This window comes from Accipiter gentilis, chromosome 17 (assembly GCF_929443795.1).
Source record: "Accipiter gentilis chromosome 17, bAccGen1.1, whole genome shotgun sequence".
Lineage (NCBI taxonomy): Eukaryota > Metazoa > Chordata > Aves > Accipitriformes > Accipitridae > Astur > Astur gentilis.
Genome location: NC_064896.1, coordinates 17,731,105 through 17,750,586, shown reverse-complemented (window position 1 = coordinate 17,750,586; position 19,482 = coordinate 17,731,105). Strand labels below are relative to the sequence as shown.

General features: G+C 38.6%; 1 protein-coding gene across 7 annotated transcripts in view; it reads left to right on the top strand.

Annotated features, from left to right (window-relative positions):
* DENND5A (DENN domain containing 5A) overlaps nucleotides 1–19,482 on the top strand; it is a 72,326-nt gene that overhangs the window by 19,745 nt on the left and 33,099 nt on the right. For 5 of the 7 annotated variants that reach the window (XM_049820004.1, XM_049819999.1, XM_049820005.1 and 2 more), the window contains exons 2-5: nucleotides 679–750; nucleotides 1,346–1,455; nucleotides 2,164–2,824; nucleotides 9,912–10,099. In XM_049820004.1, coding sequence (XP_049675961.1) covers nucleotides 679–750; nucleotides 1,346–1,455; nucleotides 2,164–2,824; nucleotides 9,912–10,099 — 1,031 coding nt within the window. The remainder of the gene's footprint in view (nucleotides 1–678; nucleotides 751–1,345; nucleotides 1,456–2,163; nucleotides 2,825–9,911; nucleotides 10,100–19,482) is intronic. The other 2 variants (XM_049820000.1, XM_049820006.1) reach the window with 1 other exon arrangement.

The following is a 19,482-nucleotide window of genomic DNA, read 5'->3' as shown; positions in this document are numbered from 1 at the left end:
ATTTCATGCAATTGTGCTTGATTGTTAATGCAGCTGTCAACAGCTGCATGCTCATTTAGCTAATTGCATTCTAGTAGGATAGCTAAGCTTATTTTAAGATACGCAGTTGTGTGCTTTTTTTTTTTAAAGCAACTACACATATTCAGAAGATTTACTGCAGAAAGTTCTGTGTTATCACAATGAACAATCATTGCTCTAGAGGAAATTTGAGACCTTATAAACGAGACTCTTATCAGCTAGTCTAGTGTGTGGATAGCATCTGTGAAAAGTTGGACCGTGCCACCTAAATGCATGTAGTTCTAAAGGCCTTGAAATGGCCTTGTCCTTGGGGTTAATTTCATCATCTGCTCTTTGGAATTATTTTATGGTTTAACATGTAAAACTTTCATTTAACAAGCAACTAATTTGTATTGCTGCATCAGTGTTCTGGTTGTGTATACAGGAACTATGCGCTTCTGTTACATACTGATCATCTCCTTCAAGAAATATGTACCTGAAATGAGAAATTTGTATGAAGTTGCATATGTATAAAAAGCATATTAGGAGAGTAGACTATCTATTATGCATGCTAATTCTGTGTAGAATACTTGCATGTTTTTTGCTGGTATGTGTTAGCTACATAATTACAGTCAACAGTATGAAATTTATAATGCAGTGTTGTTTTTATTTGTTATATAGCTTTATGCCAGTATATACAGGCCTCTAAAACCCGAGATGGTGCCAGCCGTTTCATTTCAAGTGCAACAGAAGGTAAAGGAAAAAGTGTGGGGAAAAAAGCGCACAATTTTTTTGTTCATCTGATACCCTATCTTCACGGGCATTTATGTGGTTCTTGATCTTTTAACCTTCTAGACTCTCTCTTCACAGCTAACTTCTTGTAATACATGGTTGATACCCTTTTTTCCTAAGTCTTGGAGAAGAAATTAAGTGATGCCACTTGTATGGCTACCTTAAACTTGCATAATCTTTGCATCTTGTCTATTTGTGCTTTTCTTCAGTAACAAAATTCCACTGAAACTGAAGCTTTAGATATGATTTAACAAGAATCTGAAGTATCTGAAGAGTAGCTTAGAGAATTGCTGTCATGACCACAATCTCAGGATAGTCGCGCTTAAGGGAAAGCACAGATACTTAACGACATAGAAATGTTACAATGCTAACCCTTGCTAATATCTGCGGTCTGATTATTTGCTAACTAACTGTCTTGCATTTTCTGTTTCTCTTAAAAGGAGTGTGCTTAATTCACTTATCCTCGCATCTACCTGCTGATGTCCTGCTTTTTGGCCTTGTTTGAGCTTAAAAAGAGAATGAAATATTTACTTCTGTATTTTTCCTTCACCTGCAGGGGAAAACTTTGAACAGACTCCGTTAAGACGCACATTTAAATCCAAAGTTCTTGCTCGCTATCCTGAGAATGTTGAATGGAACCCTTTTGACCAGGATGCAGTGGGAATGGTCAGTATCGCTTTATGGCTTTCGTTTTTAAGACAAAAACCTACCAACCTTAAAAATTGAAGGCATTCATCTGTGTTTTATTTGGCGAAAAAAGTATCAAGTCTGTTGTGGATTAGAAGCAATCGTTAATTTCTCTAAATTGTGCAGGCTCAAAAGGCTTTTTCATTTAATTGGGATTTTTTTTAAAGGAAATTAAGTTAAAACATACAAGTGGTAAGTCCCTAGGAGAGTTTTTTTGTCCTCTTACAACTTTTTTGTTACATTCTGGAGAATTGGTAGAGAAATAAATTAGTCTGCAATAGATGAATCTTCTTTGTGCATGTTTTTTCTATTTAATGGAATATGGTGTGGTTTCTTAACTTGGATAAAATATAGTACTTTTCTCTGTCAGGTTTCTGGTCTTAGTGACCAAAATGCTTTCCTTTATCTGAGTTTGAATTCTGTTATTTTATTCCTGTTGAGGTTGGTAACAAAATGGTTATGAGTTTCAATAGAAACTGCATAAAGGCCTTTAATATGTTCCTTTAGTTTTTCTGATTTAGATGCATATTACTGTATTGTACAGAGATGTAACACTTAATAGAATTTAAAGTGAAATGCGATGGCATTCTGTGGATTCTAAATCCTATTTTCACCAATGCTTCTGGAGGCAGGGGGAGAGAAAAGTGTGTTTTAATGGATATTATCTCCCCTCCCCCTTTTTTATAGCTGTGTATGCCTAAAGGGCTTGCTTTCAAGACACAAGCAGATTCCAGAGAACCTCAGTTCCACTCTTTTATTATTACTCGTGAAGATGGCTCACGGACATTTGGATTTTCTCTCACGTTTTTTGAGGAAGTTACTAGCAAACAGATCTGCAGTGCGATGCAGACATTGTATCATATGCACAATGCTGAATATGACATTCTTCATACTCCACCCACAAATGACAAAGATAGCTGCAGCAGCACTGGAGACTGCAATGGCACTTCTGTTTCAAAGCTACAGCGTTTTAACTCCTATGACATCAGCAGAGACACACTCTATGTCTCAAAGTGCATTTGTCTGATTACTCCAATGTCTTTCATGAAAGCTTGTAAGAAAGTACTAGAACAACTTCACCAAGCAGTGACTTCACCTCAGCCGCCACCTCTACCTTTAGAAAGCTACATCTACAATATTCTCTATGAGGTTCCTCTTCCCCCAGCAGGAAGGTCATTAAAATTTTCAGGTGTTTATGGACCAATTATCTGCCAGAGGCCAAGCACCAGTGAACTACCGTTATTTGATTTTCCAGTTAAAGAAGTTTTTGAATTGCTTGGAGTAGAAAATGTGGTTCAACTCTTTACCTGTGCCCTCTTGGAATTTCAGATACTGCTTTATTCACAGCGTGAGTACTTGGTTTTTGTTTTCTTATCTTGTTGTACTGGCACAAGGTCTTTTTGTTTCTTGAATTTAAAAAAAACCTCACACAAACAACAGAATAGCTGCATTAAAGTGGCATTAGCATGCTAATGCAGTCAGGCTGATCTGTGTGCAGGTTTTAATGTAAAGAAGAGAACTGGAGTTGCAAAGAGAGCGTTGCATTGGCACCTGTTTTTAGACACCTAAACTTAAAACTTTGGGTTGTCACATAATCTTTCATATTCATGGACTGACTGTCCCCTGAAATAGCATCTGTTTATCAATTAATAAGTAATGTGGTAGCGGTATCCCCTTTCTGCATTGAAATTTGTGAATACTGGGCTTCTTACTCTGCATCCTGTTACTCTAACACAGAGTATGTGGAGTTATGCCAAAAGATAATTTTTCTACTTTTTTTTTTTCCCCAAGCTGGCTAATATTAATCCAGACCCACCCATCCATAATGGTGTGCTTTAAAGTAGACAGACTGCATTTTGAACACTGTTTTATAGTAATGGTAAAGAAGCCTAGAAGACCACAAGAAAAATCCAGGGAGAGTCCATGGTGTTACCAAAATCTGGTTTTGGTATTTTTCTTTCATTGAGCTGTCACTGAAATATGTAGAATACAAATGGTAACTATTTATAGAAATATAACCTGCAGTTATTAGCAACATTCTTTCATTAGCATGAAATACAGATGTTTTGTGTGTTGAGATGTGTACATAGACTAAGGCCAAAGATGGATTGTGTGTGTATTGTCAAGGTGATTAAAAGTGTGTAATGGCAGCAGGGTATTACGTTGCAGCTGTTGCATTGTACAGACACCGCTAACTACCAGAGAAAAACTCTACAGTAATTCAAACACCGTCAAAACACCTTACTGTACTCAATAGTGGTTACTCTCTTGGATTTAAAAAACAAATTGCTTTTCTTTTTATTCATAGAAAATCTAGAAATACTTGCCTAGCAGACAAACTTCTTTTGCGGTTTCTCCAGAAATGGATTAGGCATTTATATGTTTGAGATGTAGGTGAGAGTTTGTTTATGTGGGTATCTGTGTCCCACCAGTGGAAAATTGAAACACCAGCTCTTCCATCTGACGAAGAATGCAGTTCAGTTGGCCTGTAGTTGTGCTTGAGAACTCCTGTGGCAGAAGAGTATGTGCCTGGCCGGTTGGAAGCACTGCAAGAAAAGCAATGCGTGCATTGCCGTATTGGAACAGTGCTCCCTGATCTCTTCTGAGGCCATCGCGTTTTAAGTACTCTTTTCTCCTGGGCTGGAACTCGGCTCGCTTCTGGACTAGTCTTCTGTATTCTGGGTTCTCTTTCCAACTCATATTAATAGGTTCAACTTTTTTTCTTGGATACTTCCCAACTTCCCAAGTGTCTGATCAGTGGCTAATTGAAGAAGCTTAAAATAGCTGTGGAACACTTGAGTTTCTTGTCTGCACACACAGACACAGGGAATTCAGAGGGATCCATGCAGGATCCCTGTGGGCCTGGCTATTTATGACAGTTTCTGTCCACTATTTCCCTGCCTTGCCCCAAGCTTTGGCTGAGTTGGGCTGTGTTGCACCTTGTGGACTTGCCTTGTCTCTCTCTATCAAGTTCTCACCTATAGTTTCTGGCTGAAAAGTCATCTTCTATTGGAAGAAGAATTTTAGTTACTTGGTTGCTGACTTTTGGCCCTCAGTTTTGGCAATCTAGCTGTGACAGTGCCTCCTCAGTAATAGTGGCCATAGTTTTTTGAAATGTAGCTTCTCTTAAGTACTTTCTGAGGGGTCTAATCACAGATTTTTTTTTTTTTTTAAACCTGCTGTTTTTTCTTAAAAAGACCCTTTGGTGCAGGTTGCTAATACTCAGAATACTTTCGAAGCTCCTAGTGAGTTAATAACAGAAGTTACTGCATACTAATGGTGTTGCCAACAGCCAAGTTGAAGACTTTTCTAAAATGCTTTTGAAACACATGTACTTTATTTTCATATTACTTTAAATGGGAGTGTGAAGTATTTTGAAATTCTAGAAAGTCGGCTTTTTCTTCCTGTAATTTCTGTTTTTGTCTTTTCTAATGATGGTATTCTGGTTTCTTCTACATGGCAGTGAATTAGAAAACTATTTTAGTAAATCAATTGCTTGCTTCACTTAAAAGGATGATATCAGTAGGAAACTGGAACTTCTGACTGAGGTTCTGATTGTCCATACATTTACTTAATGGTTCTTTCTTAATTCTGCTCTTTCTTCAGTATGGTTGACTAACATCTGTTTTTTGCTGTTTGTAAAGCAGGGAATGTTGGGTGGAGATAGAACTGAATGCACCATCATCTCTAAGTAGAATCAGAAATTGCTTGAACTTCTTTAAGGCCTTGCTCATGTTCTTGCATGTGCAGTAGCGTGAGGTCTAAGCTAGGTTGTCCTTCAGAATATAAATCTTAATTTTTTTTTTTAATGTCCTTTTGGTTTTGTTAAATCTCTTGGTGCTCAAACTTGTGGCAGTTGAGGTGGTTGGGTTCATTTCTCATTCTTCTAGGTCAGATGAGATTGCAATACTCAATGGGTGGATTTAGATTTAGAACAGTACATGTCAGAACCAGAGGGTTTGGTTGTAAGATTTACTTTTCTTAAAAAAAAAAAAAAAAAAAAACCCACCCAAAAACAAACCAAAAAAAAAACCCAAACAAAAAAACCCCCAAAACTCTTGGAGGACTTTGCTGCCAGATGCAATCCTTTTTGAAACAAATTATTTAGCATCTTAAGTTGCAGTCAGTCCTTGGAATAGGAGTAACTTCACTTGGCAGTGAGTGTGTTTTGCTTTAAGATTCCTTTGACATGTTTCTGACTTTATGCTTCTGGAAATTCTTCTTTTGTCCCACTATATTGGCACAGCCTATATGTTTTGGATCAGTGTAAGCCAAAGGTAGGGAATGAATACCTTGATTTGATTGCCCTCTTGAGAGGGTTGTCTCCCATTTGGAAAAGTGTCAGAGGAATGCAGGTGCCTATAGACAGTGAAGAATCTGAAGCTGCTCCTAGTGCTGAGCCAGTGCCGAGGAATGCTGGCAAAGAGGCAGTGGTGCTGGAGGCTGCCAGTAGTGCCCTCACCAGATTACTCTGTGGGAGCTGGTTTGCATTCCTGCAGTTTGTGTTGCTCTTGTATCTGTGAAATGGACTTATTCCTTATCTCTGTAGAGCACCTAGAGCTCTTCTGAGAAGTGTGCACTGAGTTAAGACAGCTGTGAAATCTGCTTGGAGGTGATTTTCTGAACAGCTGAAAACAATAAAAGGAGAAATGTAATGCACCACTGCCACAGACTATGATCTTGAACAGGTTTTATTTTCTGCATGTTTGCGGTCTGCTGTGATTTTTAAGTACAAATAAAGGGGTTTTTTTCTGCTTTGCTTTGCTTTTGAAATACTCCTCCCCATCTTTGTTTCACTTGCTTAAAATTATGTTCACTCTGGAGACTTAAAGTATTAGTTTGATTTCTTTGCAGTATTAGTCTTGTGTTGCCCAACTCTAATCTCTTACCTAAGACATTTTCTTCCTATGCCTCCAATGATTTAGGAAACTTAGTGCTTGGTGCAGGCATCTTTAATCAGCCTGCCAGACACAAAAGTGAACACAAATAGGAAGTACTTTGACCCCCTGCTTCTACTAACCACCATTCTTTCTTACTGCAGTTACAGGTTTTTTGAAGTAAAAGGCCCAATTAAAGAAACGTATGTTTTCTGTAAGGAGTCTGACATACTGAATACCTGTGCTCAGAAAAATTTGTTGAAGAATGTTTCTTTTACACCATGCTTTCTACTATGAACAGACATGCCTAAAGCAAACTCTCCAGGCAAGGCTTTATTCTGGTGGCTCAACTGCATTGCATGCTACCTGTCCATAGGGACTGTGTATATAACTTTTTCCCCTTCTGTTCCCCTCCAGGTTAAAGAGAAGCTTAATCTTGGCAAGTAACCCATCTTTCTGGTTTATCCTTATACAGTCTGAAGTTATGCAAACTTGTCTGTGGTAATGGTCACCACTGCAGGGGCAAAGCTCTGCCTTAAAGCAGCAATATGGGAGTTGCATGCAGAATGGAAATTACTTGACAAATACAACAGTATTTCATTGTGATTCATGAAGTAGGAAGATTAGAAGGAAAACATATTCCAGAATGTGATCATGTAATGGTTTTCAATTTGGCCAAGTCAGAGAATTTCTGTAGGCACTTGAAAGACGTCTGGTAGAATGTGAGAATGGAGGGGTGGAATCATGGTTATTACAGCTGCCACCTCTTTCCTATCCTGCTCCTGTCTTTCCAGACCCAAGACCCCTGAATTCTGCTTTTCCCTGGATTTACTTGCTTTTTACAGATAAATACAAATGTCTAGGTATACTACATATAGATAAATACTAGTGTAAATAACTTCTCATACACGCTTTAATGTATTTTACCTACAGTAATTGGTTAGGAGAACAAATCAGCCTTTTTTTTGTGTTTTTAAGTGGCCATGTTAAAAAGTAGTGGATTTTCTTTTCCTTGCACAGTGGTGATCATTTAAGTACTTTCCGAACTAATAGCACACTAGAGGTATGTCATTTTTTCCCTACCAGTGCTGTTGTACAACGCAAGGCCAAAAGACTCTGTCATTTGCACCAGAATAAGCATATTCTGGTTTCAAAAACAAGAGCAAGACCACTACTGAAACACTTCTTCCCTCTTTTAAATTTGTTGTTGTTATTTTTAAATCTTACATAATGCTTAGGTACTAGACGTGTGCTGCTTGCTTCTGTTTTAAAACCAAAAAACCTCCATACCCTCTCAGGATAGGTATAACTTAAGAAAACATTTAAATTATTTTGGTTTATGTTTGCAGGCTTCTTGCCTTTGTCCTTGCCTTTTGCTAATGCTCCTGATGAGCATGAAGTCTGCAGAATGTAGTCATTGTTACTTGCAGGCTGTGACTGTGCAGGCCAAATAGTTGGGAATGGCTTAATATCCAGGGTCAAGACAGCTGCATTTGCAGATAACTACGTTGCAGGATGTAGCTGCTGAGTGGATAGAAATTCTGAATTATTGATGTTACTTTGTAATTAAATTGAAAGGCTAATACTAAAGTTAGCTTGATGACAGAGGGCGAAGTTGTATTTAAATTAGCCAGCAAGATAAGACAGGGGGGTTTTGTGTAGTAAGAAAACACTGTTTCTATTCTGAGACTTGTTCTTTCAAATAAACAAGCTGAATATGAACCAGCTGGAATGTTTGTGTATCTATGGCTACATTTAAAGTTTCTTTTAAAGCTGAAGAAAATAGGGTATGGAATGGATTCTTCTTCTTCCCAAAGCTTATCATTAATTCATCACTTCTTTGCAGTCAGGCTGTGATTAAAGCTGCAAACTAGGAAGTAATTGTGTAGGCAGAAACTGGTGTCCAGGCAGAATAGGGGAGTGCTGCTGGTGATGTTCAGTGATTGTTCTTTAGCGTGTTTCAGTCCAAGTAAGCTTTTGGCAAAAACTTTAAACTGTTTAAGCTATTCTTGCTTGTTTTGATTGAAGGCTCCTTCAGTCACAGTCATCTACTGTGAGGCAGTGACAAGTAGCTCTGTGCAGTAGCCTTTTCTCCCAGCAGAGCTTGATCTGAAGAATCAAAAGCCTAGATTGCAGAATTGTGACTGATATTAGCAAAACCTGTGTGGAATTCCTCTTAGGTTGTGGGACTCTTTGCAGACCTCAAACTCTGCAACTTTGTCTTCAAACAAAATTGATCATGAATGCCAGGAGCTGAATTTCTTCTGTTATCTCAAGTCTGAGTGGAGGATGGTTAGTGGATAGAATTAAAGCCATAACCTTAAAAAGTGCCCAGTTAAGCTTAATTTTTCTCTAGAGCATTTGTTTAGAACAAATGTTATTATTGCAGTTTTCATCTGCACTCTGCAACAGCGTGCAACAGCTTCAGAAACCTCAACACCTGAACCTGTCCATTCAAGTGTCTTTTCCAATTTCATAGTATCTGTACTTTTATGAACGTGTTAGGAGAAGACATGCATACCCCACACCCCAACACATGTACAAAGGGTAATGTTTTGGGTTTTTTTTCCCCTTCCTCTTATTCCCCCCCTTTTCTGGCTGGAATTGGATATTGTTGCAGTAACATGAAAAAGGCATCCTATGTTTCCAGTTTGTACTATATTTATAGCTTGACTGAAGGTAGGAATTGTCTTAGTCTTGTGAGCTTGCTTTTTGCAGTCTGGCAGCTCAAAAGCAATCTGAATGTTTTAGCAGTTGTATTAGACCAAACACTCTGAGTTCATTTGGTGTTGCCTCCTCCTTTATAGTGCATAGATACCAAAAACCATTAAAGATGATTCTGTAGTATAAAAGAGGAGGGCGAGGTGTTGGCCCAGTATACTGCAATGTTAAGTGCTCTAGCCACCAGCTGCTGAACAAAAAGATCTTTTGGTATGCATCTTGCACAGGTGCATTTAGCACTGCTGTTAAATTCTAGGCGAGATGAGTTGTTTTTACATTGAACTGAGACTTTGGTCGTACATGGCAAAGGATAAACGAAGCTGATCCTTTTTATTTTCTACACAGTTATTTCAGTCACACTGTTGGGTTGGCTACTATACAGCATGCTTTATAGACAATTAAACACTTTTTAAAAAAATGTTTATCTGAGAGATACCAGATGCCTTGGGTTTCATCCAAGGCTTCCATAGAAAGCCATAAGCGCAGAGAAGAGAAATTATTTCCGATGTGTTTTTTAGCCATTACAATACTGCTTCCATACTCAAACTGGCGTTCCTGGTAACCCTGGTATAGATAGCAGAAGATGACTTAACGGATGCTAAGACTCAATTTGTTCATTTCTATATGACTTGTAGAATGACCTACTTTGCGTTGAGCTCTCTTTGTTGTTTCAGCAAAATGTGCTTGGGCGTACAAGTCTGGGCTTTCATTAAGATGCCGCTCAGCTAGTACTGGGGTTTGTGGTTTCTGTTTTAGAGCAAGCTCTCATTTCTTTAACTTAATTTCATTTACTTAAGAATGTTTTTGAAAGAATTTTTTTTTCTTGATCTTTTTCAGATTATCAGAGACTGATGACTGTGGCAGAGACCATCACAGCACTAATGTTTCCATTTCAGTGGCAGCATGTGTATGTTCCTATCCTTCCAGCATCCCTCCTTCATTTTCTAGATGCTCCTGTCCCTTACCTCATGGGCTTGCACTCTAATGGGCTGGATGACAGGTCTAAGCTGGAACTTCCTCAAGAGGTGAGAGGAGCTCGTCTCGATTGATTAAATATTGTACCTGACTATGAGGGAACTGAGAAATGAGCCAAAACACCAGTGCTAACTCTAACAGCCATTGTGAAGTTCTTGCTGGCTCTGGTTTGGGATAGCTCTTATTTTATTTTTTGGAGATGCTGGAGAAAACCTGGTGAAATAGATAAATAAGCCCCTGTTTTGGAAATTGTATGCTCTGAAAAAATTAAACTGTAATTTTACGGGTATTGTTGCAGTGGGATTACAGAAAGAACATTTTTGTGCTGCAAAACTTAGCCCTGTAGTGCTAGGAAATGCAAGAAATTGCAGTGTGAATTCACCAGCTGTAGCCAAAAGGCCACATAGCCGCTTCTGTGCGGTGCTGAGTGAGCAAAGCGTGACTGGCTTCAGCGCTGCGCTGGTTCCTGGCTGCACGGGATTAGGCTGGGTTTCCTTGCACTGCAGTTCTGGGTTGGGGTTGGCTAACGTGGACCCAGCCCATCAGGTGTCTGCACCAAAACTATTTCGAATTTTCTTCTAGCAGCAGAATCTGCAGCAGAATGTCAGCATATACTTGAGCAAACTGGTGCTAATTGAGACAGTGCTCAGGAAGTCCTCCCTTGTAGTGAGGCTCTGTTAACACCAGCCACTGGATAAAGGAGGAGCAGACGGTCTGTAAAGGTTCTGCAGCTCATACAAGGGGCTAGGACTGTGTTCAAACTGCTTAGAGGTTGTTTTTATTAATTTTATCCCACTGTTCGCTTCACAAATGCTCTTTTTAGGGACACGCCAAGAGAGAGTCTAAGAGCTGGTTGTGAGGATCAAGGGACCCAGAGTGGTTGAGCACTACCTGAGGTAGCAAAGGCAACGTCTGCAGGAGCCAGTGACCGACCACCCGTGGGAAGTATGTGAGGTGGCAGGCGTCTGGCTGGCTGGGGAGGCAGTTCCATGAGTCATCTGAGTGACTTCCCTCCTTGAGCACCATTGAATGGTTTATTTGCTCTTCTGTATAGAAAACGCTGAGTGTTAGAGTATGGTCTGGCTGGCTGTTGTCAAGAAGCTGGACACCTCTGTCAGGTAGCCCTGTGGGAAGCAAGCGCTTGCAGAGTTACTAGCTGCAGAACACAGCTCTGGCCCCTGCTAGCCTGCTTACTTGTAGGTGTAACTTTGTGGGGGAGGGACTGGGTAAACCGTGGGAAACACCCTACTGACAGGCACTGGTAGGATTCTCTCTCTCTGCCATTTTCTCCAGTTGTCTGTTTTCTTCTATTATCATTGACATTACTGGGAAAGCAGAAGTGTGGCAGGCAGCGGGTTTTGTGGTGGTGGTTTTTTATTTTCATTATCGGGCAGTGCTGCAACATAGCTTGATGCAGAAAAACTTCTTTAAAAAGCTGCATGAAATTAAAGACAAGATATTTTTGTGAACCTCCAGTCTGGTCACCATGCCAACATTGCTCTTTTTCTCAAATCCATATGTTGATAGTTTTCATTTGTTTTTCCTGGCAAGTTCAAACGAAAATTTCTCTTCAAACTATGTTATTTTTTCTATGAAAAGTAAAGTATTAAATCTCTTGATTTCTTTCTTTTCTCCTTCTCCTCTCCCCACCCCCTCCCCAGCATAATTAATAACAGAGTAGTCTATGTCTTGCCATGAAAACAGTCTATTGCTTTGATTTACTGCATTTTTACAAAATTTTGGATGTACTGGCAGGCCTAATTAATATGGTTAGTATACTTTTTAGAAAGAATAGCTGGTGAAGTAAAATGCTTGTGTGGGTATGCATGTTAATATGCACCATGGATGTTTTCACTAATATAACAAGCTTCTAAAAGACTGTCCTCCTTTTGTGTGTAAAAAAAAAAAAAAAAAAAAAAAAAAACACACCATCAAAAAAAAACACCTTAAAAAAATTCCTCATTTTAAAATCACTGTAATACTTCCAACTAAATAAACATATTTTAATTTCAAATAGGTATTTCAATTATTTAAAAGGTAAATGGTTTTGAGCAGCTTTATCAGCTTACTTTTGGAGGTTTAAAGTAAGGTAGTTGACCTATTTTTAGCTGTTAAAAATGAAATCGAAGTAGTATTAAAAAAAAATAATCTGGCACCTCAATTTACATTTTGTTTATGAAGGTGGAGGAGTAGATTTTTGATAGTATCTTACAGAGAACAGAATTGTCTGGGAGGGCAGGGATGGGAAGACACACAGGACTGAGATATCAGGAGCAATGTGCCCATGTGATGGAATTTGCTGCAGGACTTAAACTTGCCCTTCTGAAGCTTCAGCTTTTCTCTTTCTTACTTGACAAGTGAGCTCTTAAAGCTTTGTACACGATGAGTATGAGTTAGTCTGAGAATTCCCCTTGGTAGTCACTGCTGAGTAAGGTTTCCTGTGAACTGTTAAGTTCTTAGCACTGCAGGCTGAAAACGTAGCTATGGCATAGAAATGGACTTGAACGTGTGCTGGAGACTTCAAAGATGACTAAGAAGTTATCATATACCAATAGATTTCCTTATCTGAGAGGCAAAGTAGACTGGGAAGAACAGGAGCTCACTATTGTTGAGACTCTCATTGTAGAGGGTTTACTTTCAAAAAAAGAACAAATACCCCACACCCACACACACCCCAACCCCCCAAACCCTGCTGTTGCAAGAAGTGGACCATTTTAAAATGTAAAGCAGAATTCAAAGTGCATGCTGGTCTCACTAAGTGAAACTATTGGTCAGTGTCAGTATTTCTGATGTTAATAATTTAATCGGTCAGCTTTAATATATTTAGAAGTGCAGATTACAGGTTCATCTCAAAATTACTTTGCTTTATGATTAGGTTTTCAGATACCCTTCACTTAAAGAGCGAAAGAAGCTCTATGCTAATTCCTGACATAGAAACTGACAAGGAACATGCATAAAATGTGGTGTTGTAGAACAGAAGAAAGGGAGCATATGGATTCTATTATTTGTACTTCAGTAAAGACAAATTTATCATCAGTAACAAAAGGGATATTAATATTTAACATTCCTTATCTCTCAAGTTTTGACTGTGTATGATCCTTTATGAAATTATCAGGGTTATATGAGGAACTTAATTTCCAAATCCTGCCTCCGGGCTCCTGATTCATAGATGTGGTAAGTATCAGAGTTTTCCTCGCTTACTGTAAAGGGAATATAGAGAGCTGTTCTATGTTCTAATTTATTCCGAGTTCTGCAAAAAAAATATTTTTTTTTTTTGCCTTTGTCTTGAAACTGCATAAACTACATCTCTGTTGCTAATCTGTTCACATGGATGCATGGGACAGCTGCTGTTGACGAAAGAAATATCTAATTTAGGCAAGGGCTGAAGAAGTGAGCTTTGACAGAAGATCTAGTTAGTGCTTCTCAGTTGAAGGGCATAGTGAAAGAATATAATATTCCTATCTAGCATAGCATGGATGCCTCAGTGTCACTGTAGACTTCTTGACTGTGGTTTTATAATGAAGTTTTAAAAAGACTTAATTTGTCTCGCTCAAAGTGTTTTAGGCTAATATATGTGAAAATACTATCTGTCCTAACTCGGTCAGGTTTGGTTTAAGTCTTGCACACATATGCCATAAGACTCATTTTGGTTTGCTTGTGGTGGCAGTCTCCCATATTTTGGTCACATCTGGTGCTTTAAGGGAATGCTTTACCATGGGAGCATGGAAACTCAGCTGTACCCTAGAATTTGATGCTTTGTCAGATGATTAAAATTTTCAGCAAAATAACTGCATTAGTACAAAATTCAAGTTTAGACTATCTCTTGGGTACATCAGAAAACGGTGCCTGATGGAGAACTCAAATGAGTTCACCAATGACTTGAAGACCTGACTGTGGCCCAGTAAAATTGTAGAAAAGACTTGAGGCTTACTGTAGGATTGAGTTTCTTGTACATGTCAGTGATAGCGCACTTAAGGTTAAGCTTGTTCTTATACGTATTGCCACTTTACTGAGGGCTCTTTCTGTATGCATGAGCATCCTTGTGGTTTCACTGATAGCTGCACCAGAGGCTTGTAAGGAACACAGAAGAGAAACGTGGGGGGCATGGGAGAAATCGTGCTAGAACAAGGTGCTGCAGAAATCAAAGGGGAAGGAAAGAACACGTAGCCGTTTCAGATGTTGCTGGCAAAAGTGTGGTTTGTTTATCAGTAGAATTGATCAAAAAAGCGGTTAAACTAGCTTTCTTGCAGATCGTAAACCTAGCAAGTACTAAAGTAAGGTTGTTTTTTGATGTGTCTTTGAATTTCTTTTTAAAGAAACTTTTGCAGTGCTATAGCAATGTATTTTTAACAAGCAAGTTAATCTGGGCCATTTTGTGCTACTGGATTGGCATGTGCATCTCGCCACTCTGTAATGCACGAGAATGGTGGAAACTGAAATTATTTTGAGTGAAAATAAGCAACACTGAGTCTTCCAGCACTGGATAAATCAAACAAAAGCAGTATCTCCTTAAACAAGCTTGTGTTTTAATGAAGTGATCCCAAGGGTCTTGGGCAATAGCTTTTTTCTTTTAGAAAAGTTGAAAGATTTTAAGATAAAATCCAGTTCTCTGCTAATATAAGACAGATATCTATTCTCAGTATTTTTATTTAAACCATTAAAAAGATGTTCTTCAATGCTAAATCCTAACAAATTCTGTGGGGTTTTATTTTTGTATGTTGTTTTAGAAGGTAAGAAAGATCTCTTGAAAAGCCTTTTTTCCTCTTGATGCCAACACATTTAGACCAAACTGTCCAAGATAATTATTTGGAAAGACAATCACTGCTTTGGATGCATTCTCAGGCTATCTGCTGGTGAGATAGATCCTTGATAATACTGCAAATTTATTGACAGACTTCAGTTTCACGTTTTCCTGTACTTCAGTGTTAAGCAGCCACTTGAGGAGTCAAATTCATGTTTCTGAAAGCTGCAGCTGTAAGTTGTTCTCAGTCACAAATTCTGGGTTGGCATGAAGAACAGTAGTGCTGAGAATAAATGCAAAAGGTCACCGTTTGCTTACAAGAATGGCATAGGAGCATCCTTTAGAATTTAGGATCACAATAAACACAGTTTCCACAAGCCAGCTGTGTGTGTATAAATTTGCATATCCTTGTTTTCTGTGTGTTAAGTGGGTGGTTATTTGCATGGTTGGGACCTAATGCATAAAGGTGATACATGCTGTAGATGAATGGGTTTTAGTTTTTCAATGCTGTATTCAAGCAGAAGCCTTAACTCAGAACTATGTTTCAGTCTGACTGTCTAGGAGGGGGTGTGAAAACCTGTATGTGACCTATACTTTGAGCACCTGGGCTGCATAGGGAATTACGTAGTGGTGATTGTGCTATCGGAACTGACTGTTCTAAGTTGCTGTAGGCATCTATTTGCATACCATGTAATTATATATTAATGCTTAAAGTAAAGAATATTTTCTCTTTAGGATGTCAGTGGGGTGGGGACCTTACTCATTATTAGTGAATGGTGGTTCCTCCTTAGACATCCTTTTGGCAGAACCTAAATCATTTCCTTCTATATTTTTGAACAGAGCTGAAAGGAAGGATATGGGCTCGATGCAGGCCTTGCTAGATGTGCGGGGGTTTGGCCCTTATTGTATTTGAGGTCAAACTAAAGAATTGCAATTGTCCTCTGGCTTTGGAATTGATGGGTGTAGTCCAGACTCCACTGAGCCAATGGAAGGTTGCGCTGTTGACCTCAGGGGACCAGGCTTTGACATCAGATACATGGACATTGACTTTCTTGCATCCACATTTCTAAGGTTTGTAAGACTTTCACCTGGACACCCCACTATTTGTGATGATGAAGGTTTATGGGAAAGACAAGTTTTTAAATTAGGATGTGACACCCTTGATCCTTAGTGTAGTGTCTCAGGAAAACATTTTATTGTGTGATGATGTTACGTGTCCTCTCTTGTAACAATCTGCTATTAAAGTGGTGTGTAACTATTTGAGGCTTTCTTTTGGTGAGAAAACCAGTACCTCAGCAACAAATCAAAGAATATTTGCCTGTTCTAGAGACCTGAAATATTGAGCGACTAACTTAAGGATGCTCTTTCAATTATGTCTCTACTTACACATGTTGCTAAGTATCTTGTCTTTATATCATTTTAATTTTGTGTGTGTAAAATGATGATCAATATATCCATAGAGGCTTACATACAGAGTTGTCAGCTATTCACAGCTCACTCAACTGTCTGCCTCCAGAAACAAAAAAACTAAAACTTTGTGATCAAAGAACTGCTTTATTTTTCTACTTTGTGTACTTGCCCAGTTCCTAGCATGCAAAAAGCTTTGGTTGGCCATGATTCCATAAATAAGTGCCATTTCATTTCCCTTGCTTTTTAAGGGAGGGGACCCCTTTATTCTTACTGGTATTCCGTTGTGTTGGATCTGTAGTGTAGCAGCATTGTGAGACTTACTGTTTTGGTGTCTGTTACTGGTGGTTTATTTACTTGGGATTTCATTTTTGCAGAAAAATGTTGTTTTGATGCCTCTTGAAGGGCTTGTGAAGTGAGGTTTCTTTGCCATTTCTGTTCCCTGGGGAACATGGCCTTTTCAGAAGTGCTTATGCAGTTCTTGAGGATGACCTTAGTCTCCCTAAATTAAAAGAGGCTAAAGCCATCTACTGAATCTCCTTTGCTTATGCTGCTGTAGGTAGTCCCCTATCTTATGGGTTATTATTAACCAGGCACTGGATAAGTGTAGAGTGTCCCCGAAAGTATTCTTTACACTCTTTAGAGTATTGCCGCACACTAACATATTTCTTTTTTTAAATGCTTCTGTAGAGGGCAAATTCTGGGAAATGTAATAGTAAATTGTGTGATAAACAATCATCGTTAGTGGCTTAGAGTGATTAAACTATGTGTAATGGTCTTAAAGAGAAACTCTGCAAAAGGGATATTTAACTGTTAGAAGAATTAGCCAGGTGAGCCCAGATACTTATAAGTGATTTTAGCAAGCATTAAATTTGGCTTCATTGGCAAGGATTTTACTTTCAGTGTGAAGACTGGAATCTCTAGATTGGTAAGGTTAACATTTGGTTACTTTTTGGCCAAGCACTTTTTAGGTACAGCCAAGCTTAACCAAGAGTGATGTTTTCTGCAGAATCTGTGCTAAGGTAAAATAATCCAAAAAAGTAAAGTTGAGTGGCATGCATTAAAGGGAGTTTTAAAAGGAAGTAATACAATTAAACTGTTTGAAGGGTTTCTTAATGAGTCTGTCTTGCCATTTCACAGACCATTTGTAACAAATTAAATATTTTTTGTTTTTCCGTCAGCACCGATTGGTAGGCATTGTGCCTAGCTTCAAGGCTTTATTTCTCTCATGCCTTGAAGTGCTTACAGGAACAAAGTGCTTTATGTTCCTGATAAATATTAGCTGACTTCACTTCTAATCATCACAGAACCATGTGTATAGTGGGGGTCTTGAAGTTCCTAAATTCAGGTGCTTACTTGAAACATGAGAGTTCTTGTGTACATGCTGTCCCTTTGTGCTGAATGTTTCTTTGAACGGGAAGCAGATGCACTCTGCGTGCATCCTAGCCTACCACTGGAGCTGCCTTGCTAGGAAGCCACGTGCACCCCCTGCTCTGTTTGAGCAATGTTGGTACTGGGGAAATCTGAACAATGACACCTGCCCTATTTAAAAAATAAAAACTTTTTCTGGGGTGCACCAGAAGCTGTTTCAGAATCAAGGTCTTAGTTCTATTTATTGACCTTGGATTGTTTTGCAATACCTAATTCAATTTGTGATGTAATTTACAGTAAAGGATCTACAAGAGCTACTAAACTGTTCTATATGTATTGCTTTAAGCCTAAGAAATCAATCCCAGTATTAAACTGCTAAAACATCAGGAAGTGGAGAACTGGAATAATTCTACTTACCTTTTTAACTATGGGTAATATTGTAGCAGTATTGGACTTTTTCATGGAAAGTTCCATGCAAATCTAGTGTAATGTGTCCAGTGGAGTTCTGCTTCAAAAATTACAATGGGTTTTTTAAAAGTTTAGTGTTGAAGTTCAAGGAATCAAACACAACAGATATTTGTGTTTTAAGGAGGATTGACATCCTAACTGTTCTGTACAAATGCCAAGAGAGCCAAATCTGGCACAAGTATTAAATGTATGTTTTCACAACAGTTTACTTAAATGGAGGGGTCTTGTCAGGCACAGCTTATTTTAGTCTACCTATGATAAGTCCCACAGCAAAATCCTACCGGAACTACTTTGTCCTTACTGATGCTTCAGTGCTTATGTACATTGCTCTGATTTCTGGGATCATCCATCATTCATACAGTGTGAGGTTAATCTTTCCAATTCTTTCTTTCCTAGTAAATTGTGAGAGTGCTTCCATTCCTCTGCACTTACTGAATCATAAAAAAAAATAGCTGGAGGTCTGTTAGCTCTCATGACTTGATATGTATTTTTGCTGCAAAGCTATAGTGAGACCTGAGTTCAGGTGTGCCTCCTAGAATAATGCAATTAAACTAGGTTGAAAGTACCCCATAGTCTGGGTGAAGGGATTTTGTATAGGGTAGGGTAAACAGAAAAGTGACAGTCCATGTTAATTCTGCAGTGAAGAAAAACTGAAATGCTTTTGCAGAAAAGCAAAGTTATTTTTCTGTATGCTTAACTTTCCAAGCAGATTTCGCACATGAATGGGGTTCTTGCTGTGATGTATGTAATTATGTAATGTCATGAAACCATTTGATTCAGATTTTGCAGTGCAGAAGCCAAAAGGGGAAATCCCCCCCTCACCAAATATAGGGTGAGGTAAATCCTTGAAAGATGCATAACTGCTTTTGATGTTGCTGTGAAAGCCACACAGGTGTTTGGGGTTGTTTTTTTTGGTTTGGGGTTTGGTTTTTTTTTCCCCTTGGTCTTTTTTGGTGATAAATGAGGTAGAGATTGGAAAAGGAAAACAGAATTGAAACTAGTTCAATTAATTTTTTCCCCTTGGAAACAAACTTATGGACTCGTTCAAGAGTTGCCTTGGTTCTCAAGTTGCTTACAAAAAAAAAGAGAAGATAACTTTATTGCAGCTTCTGCAATATCAGTACACCTTTTAGAATGGAATTTGCAAATCTCTTAGAGAAGTGGACTGATAATCGGAAAAACAGGCAGTCACCCGCTTATGTGTACATGTGTATTAAATAGTATTGCAAATATCCTGTAGTTAAAATCTAGCTGTATGTGTATGAAAAACTTCACACATCTGTACCTAACATGCTACAATCTCTTTTCTACCTACTAAACAACTTTAAAATGAGTTGTCTTTCTTGTTACCTCCTTGAAAGACCTGGAAATGTAGACCTTGCGCTGCTTTCTTCAAAGCCAACCAACCAGTTCAGTTACGGTTGGGGCAAGTCTGTTTTACAAAAT